Source organism: Mustelus asterias, unplaced genomic scaffold, assembly GCF_964213995.1.
Source record: "Mustelus asterias unplaced genomic scaffold, sMusAst1.hap1.1 HAP1_SCAFFOLD_1487, whole genome shotgun sequence".
In the NCBI taxonomy this organism is placed as follows: Eukaryota; Metazoa; Chordata; class Chondrichthyes; order Carcharhiniformes; family Triakidae; genus Mustelus; species Mustelus asterias.
In genome coordinates, this window is record NW_027591432.1 from 83,737 (window position 1) to 89,736 (window position 6,000).

The 6,000-nt window shown below is 54.6% G+C and overlaps 1 protein-coding gene across 1 annotated transcript in view; it reads left to right on the forward strand.

Moving 5' to 3' along the window:
• Window positions 1-3,752, forward strand: part of LOC144488353 (polyamine-transporting ATPase 13A3-like) — a gene marked incomplete at its 5' end in the record, with an annotated part of 87,157 nt that extends 83,405 nt beyond the window's left edge. Inside the window, 2 exons of the mRNA XM_078206401.1 lie at window positions 2,566-2,675; window positions 3,710-3,752. Coding sequence (XP_078062527.1) covers window positions 2,566-2,675; window positions 3,710-3,752 — 153 coding nt within the window. The remainder of the gene's footprint in view (window positions 1-2,565; window positions 2,676-3,709) is intronic.
• Window positions 3,753-6,000: the final 2,248 nt, after the last annotated feature.

Here is a 6,000-nt window from a genome sequence, read left to right on the forward strand (position 1 = left end):
TCCAAGGGGCAACTAGGGATGGGCAATAAATGCTGGACCCAGCCAGGGACGCACATGTCCCACGGATGAATAAAAAATATATATTTTTCTCCAATATTGTTTGCTTCAGATAGGGATGAAATAATTCCTGTTTAAAAGCTCATTGAAATCAGAACAGCATAAATGTTTGCCAGATTGTAGGCAGTTAATGTTAGAATATACCCGGTGACAACTCTGTTTTGGATATAATGTGACCAATGGTGACAAGCTGTAAAGGTCAGCTGACCCAGTAACCCATGGAGCCAATGATGGGATGGTCAGCTGACTCACCATAAATAAGAACCTATTCGGAATTGTGGGGGAACTTGGATTGGTCCAGGGCGAGGCCTCAAGTTTGGAGCAATGAAGTTTCTTTGTTAAACCCTTCCTTTGATTTATAAAGTTTATTTATTTGTCACAAGTCGGCTTACATTAACAGTGCAATGAAGTTACTATGAAAATCCCCCAGTCGCCACACTCCGGCGCCTGTTCGGGTAACACAGAGGGAGAATTTAGCCAATGCACCCTAACCAGCACGTCTTTCAGACTGTGGGAGGAAACCGGAGCCCCCGGAGGAAATCCACGCAGACACGGGGAGAACGTGCAGACTCCGCACAGACAGTGACCCAACGCACCATAGAAAGCATCCTTTCTGGTTGTATCACAGCTTGGTCTGGGCTCCTGCTCTGCCCAAGACTGCAAGGAACTACAAAAGGTCGTGAATGTAGCCACAATCCATCACACAAACCCAGCCTCCCATCCATTGACTCTGTCTACACTTCCCGCTGCCTCGGGGAAAAGCAGCCAGCATAATCAAGGACCCCCCACGCACCCCGGACATTCTCTCTTCCACCTTCTTCCGTCGGGAAAAAGATTCAAAAGTCTGAGGTCACGGACCGACCGACTCAAGAACAGCTTCTTCCCTGCTGCTGTCAGAGTTTTGAATGGACCTACCTCGCATTAAGCTGATCTTTCTCTACACCCTAGCTATGATTGTAACACTACATTCTGCACTCTCTCCTTTCCTTCTCTATGAACGGTATGCTTTGTCTGTATCGCGCGCAAGAAACAATACTTTTCACTGTATCCCAATACATGTGACAATAATAAATCAAATCAAGTCAAAAAATTGAACCTGGGTCCCTGGTGCAGTGAGGCAGCAGTGCTAACCACTACCATCATGCCACCCACTCTAAGTTGGAGTAAGTTTTGTTATATATTTGTCTGCATTTGAAGAGTTCCTTCCGTAGAAACAGTCAATAGTCATTGGGTTGAATGGGTTAATATGCAGTTAATAGTCATTGGGTTGGGAGGACGTGGATAGGGTAGACCGAGTGAGGAGGTCAGAACTAGGCAGGCGTCACTAATAAATCCCATTGGGAGTTCTGGAGAAACTGTCTTTACTCGGAGACGGGAAGAATGTAGAAGGCTGCCCCCTCTGGGAGTGATTGAGGACATCGGATCGACACAGTAAAGGGGAAGTTTGCAGATGATACAAAGATATGCAGAGGGACAGGTAGTATTGAGGAAGCAGGGGGGCTGCAGAAGGACTTGGACAGGTTAGGAGAGTGGGCAAAGAAGTGGCAGATGGAATACAATGTGGAAAAGTGAGAGGTTATGGCACTTTGGAAGGAGGAATGGGGGATAGACTATTTTCTAAATGGGGAAATGCTTCGGAAACCAGAAACACAAAGTGACTTGGGAGTCATTGTTCAAGATTCTCTTGAGGTTAACGCGCAGGTTCAGTCGGCAGTTAGGAAGGCAAATGCAATGTTATCATTCATGTCGAGAGGGCTAGAATACAAGAGCAGGGATGTACTCCTGAGTGTATAAGGCTCTGGTGAGACCCCATTTGGAATATTGTGAGCAGTTTTGTGCCCCGTATCTAAGGAAGGATGTGCCGGCCTTGGAAAGGGTCCAGAGGAGGTTCACAAGAATGATCCCCGGAATGAAGAGCTTGTCGTATGAGGAACGGTTGAGGATTCTGGGTCTGCACTTGTTGGAGTTTAGAAGGATGAGGGGGAGGGATCTTATTGAAACTTACAGGATACTGCGAGGCCTGGATAGAGTGGACGTGGAGAGGATGTTTCCACTAGTCGGAAAAACTAGAACCAGAGGGCACAACCTCAGGCTAAAGGGACGATCCTTTAAAACAGAGATGAGGAGGAATTTCTCCAGCCAGAGAGTGGTGAATCTGTGGAACTCTTTGCCGCAGAAGGCTGTGGAGGCCGGGCCATTGAGTGTCTTTAAGACAGAGATAGATAGGTTCTTGATTAATAAGGGGATCAGAGGTTATGGGGGAAAGGCAGGAGAATGGGGATGAGAAAAATATCAGCCATGATTGAATGGCAGAGCAGACTCGATGGGCCGAGTGGCCTCATTCTGCTCCTGTGTCTTATGGGAAGCCAGTTGAACACGAGGAAGGCAATGTGGGGAGGGGATGAGAGGAGGCTTGCGTAGCGCTAGCACGCGGCAGCAGGGCCGAACGGCCTGTTTTTAACCTGCTTTCCCGCTCGGTCTAACCCGGATGTGTTCCCCCCGCGGCAGGCACTGAAGAGAGCGCACGCCGGCATCTCCCTCTCGGAGCTCGAGGCTTCCGTGGCATCACCGTTCACATCTAAAACGCCGGACATTTCCTGCGTGCCGGATCTCATCAGGTAACCGGCAAAGCCTGCTCGCTCACCCAACTGTGGAGGGACGGGAGGAGAGAGATGGGGAGAGGGGCGTTCGGGGCTTCTGTGTGCTTCTATTAATGGCGTCTTTCTCCCAGAGAGAGGGTCGCGCCGCTCTGGGGGAGGAGAGGAGGGGGCGTTAGGGTCCTGTGTGCTTCTATTAATGGCGTCTTTCTCCCAGAGAGAGGGTCGCGCCGCTCTGGGGGAGGAGAGGAGGGGGGGCGTTGGGGTCCTGTGTGCTTTTATTAATGGTGTCTTTCTCCCAGAGAGAGGGTCGCGGAGCTCTGGGGGAGGAGAGGAGGGGGCGTTAGGGTCCTGTGTGATTTTATTAATGGTGTCTTTCTCCCAGAGAGAGGGTCGCGGAGCTCTGGGGGAGGAGAGGAGGGGGCGTTGGGGTCCTGTGTGCTTCTATTAATGGCATCTTTCTCCCAGAGAGAGAGGGTCCCGCAGCTCTGGGGGAGGAGAGGAGGGGGCGTTAGGGTCCTGTGTGCTTTTATTAATGGTGTCTTTCTCCCAGAGAGAGGGTCGCGGAGCTCTGGGGGAGGAGAGGAGGGGGCATTAGGGTCCTGTGTGCTTTTATTAATGGTGTCTTTCTCCCAGAGAGAGGGTCGCGGAGCTCTGGGGGAGGAGAGGAGGGGGCATTAGGGTCCTGTGTGCTTTTATTAATGGTGTCTTTCTCCCAGAGAGAGGGTCGCGGAGCTCTGGGGGAGGAGAGGAGGGGGCGTTAGGGTCCTGTGTGCTTTTATTAATGGCGTCTTTCTCCCAGAGAGAGGGTCGCGGAGCTCTGGGGGAGGAGAGGAGGGGGCATTAGGGTCCTGTGTGCTTCTATTAATGGCGTCTTTGTCCCAGAGAGAGAGGGTCGCGCAGCTCTGGGGGAGGAGAGGAGGGGGCGTTAGGGTCCTGTGTGCTTCTATTAATGGTGTCTTTCTCCCAGAGAGAGGGTCGCGGAGCTCTGGGGGAGGAGAGGAGGGGGCGTTGGGGTCCTGTGTGCTTCTATTAATGGTGTCTTTCTCCCAGAGAGAGGGTCGCGCAGCCCTGGGGGAGGAGAGGAGGAGGCGTTAGGGTCCTGTGTGCTTTTATTAATGGTGTCTTTCTCCCAGAGAGAGGGTCGCGCCGCTCTAGGGGAGGAGAGGAGGGGGCGTTAGGGTCCTGTGTGCTTCTATTAATGGTGTCTTTCTCCCAGAGAGAGGGTCGCGCCGCTCTGGGGGAGGAGAGGAGGAGGCGTTAGGGTCCTGTGTGCTTTTATTAATGGTGTCTTTCTCCCAGAGAGAGAGGTTCGCGGAGCTCTGGGGGAGGAGAGGAGGGGGCGTTGGGGTCCTGTGTGCTTCTATTAATGGTGTCTTTCTCCCAGAGAGAGGGTCGCGCCGCTCTGGGGGAGGAGAGGAGGAGGCGTTAGGGTCCTGTGTGCTTTTATTAATGGTGTCTTTCTCCCAGAGAGAGAGGGTCGCGGAGCTCTGGGGGAGGAGAGGAGGGGGCGTTGGGGTCCTGTGTGCTTCTATTAATGGCGTCTTTCTCCCAGAGAGAGGGTCGCGGAGCTCTGGGGGAGGAGAGGAGGGGGCGTTGGGGTCCTGTGTGCTTTTATTAATGGTGTCTTTCTCCCAGAGAGAGGGTCGCGCAGCTCTGGGGGAGGAGAGGAGGGGGGGCGTTAGGGTCCTGTGTGCTTTTATTAATGGTGTCTTTCTCCCAGAGAGAGAGGGTCGCGGAGCTCTGGGGGAGGAGAGGAGGGGGCGTTGGGGTCCTGTGTGCTTCTATTAATGGTGTCTTTCTCCCAGAGAGAGGGTCGCGCCGCTCTGGGGGAGGAGAGGAGGAGGCGTTAGGGTCCTGTGTGCTTTTATTAATGGTGTCTTTCTCCCAGAGAGAGAGGGTCGCGGAGCTCTGGGGGAGGAGAGGAGGGGGCGTTGGGGTCCTGTGTGCTTCTATTAATGGCGTCTTTCTCCCAGAGAGAGGGTCGCGGAGCTCTGGGGGAGGAGAGGAGGGGGCATTGGGGTCCTGTGTGCTTTTATTAATGGTGTCTTTCTCCCAGAGAGAGAGGGTCGCGGAGCTCTGGGGGAGGAGAGGAGGGGGCGTTGGGGTCCTGTGTGCTTCTATTAATGGCGTCTTTCTCCCAGAGAGAGGGTCGCGCAGCTCTGGGGGAGGAGAGGAGGGGGCGTTAGGGTCCTGTGTGCTTTTATTAATGGTGTCTTTCTCCCAGAGAGAGGGTCGCGCAGCTCTGGGGGAGGAGAGGAGGGGGCGTTAGGGTCCTGTGTGCTTTTATTAATGGTGTCTTTCTCCCAGAGAGAGGGTCGCGGAGCTCTGGGGGAGGAGAGGAGGGGGCGTTGGGGTCCTGTGTGCTTCTATTAATGGTGTCTTTCTCCCAGAGAGAGGGTCGCGCCGCTCTGGGGGAGGAGAGGAGGAGGCGTTAGGGTCCTGTGTGCTTCTATTAATGGCATCTTTCTCCCACAGAGAGGGTCGCGCAGCCCTGGTCACCTCCTTCTGTGTTTTTAAATTCATGGCTCTGTATAGCATCATCCAGTACCTCTCCGTTCTGCTACTTTACTCGGTACGTCGGCACTTTTCTGTACCGGGGGGGAGGGGGGGTGTTTAATCAGCTGTTGAGGGGTGCGGGATGGGGGAGGGGGCAAGGGTGTGGAGAGGGAGGGGGGCGAGGGTGCGGCAGAGCGGGGGGGAGGGAGGAATGCAATGGAAGCAGTAGCCTCGCTTGGAACTCGAGGGGGAGGGTGGGGGAGGGAAACTGGGGCTTCTGTCTCAGCCCCCTGCAGAGAGGTTCGGAGGGTTTTGTCAGCAGGGTGAGAGAGAGCTGGGGGGGGGGGGGGGCACGGAGAAGCAGGGAGCACGGTGTGGGTGGGATGGGAGAGGGGGCACTGGGAGGGAAGAGGGTGGGATGGGGAGAGGGGGACGCGACATGGTGGTGCTGAGGGGAGGGTACAGTGAGGGAGGGATATACGCTGGGAAGAAGGCGCGGAATGAGGTGAGGGACGATGATGGGTGAAAGGATGGGGATCCGGATCGAGGTCGGGATTGGGATTGGGAAGGTGTGAATGTAGAGATGCAGCTTGCTGAGTGGGTGGTACTGTCCGGGTCTCCGCTGGGATTGAAGTGAAGCTTCCTGACGGGAGGTGTGGTGTTGTTTGGGTTGCAGGTGCTGAGTAACCTGGGCGATGCTCAGTATCTCTTCATCGATCTGGCCATCATCATGTCCATCGCCTTCACCAGTGAGTAACCAGCATGGCCATTACTGGCAGGGTCTCCCCTCCCTCTCTCTCTCTTCCGCCCCCCCCCCCCCCCCCCCCTGCCCCCCTCTCGCTTTCCC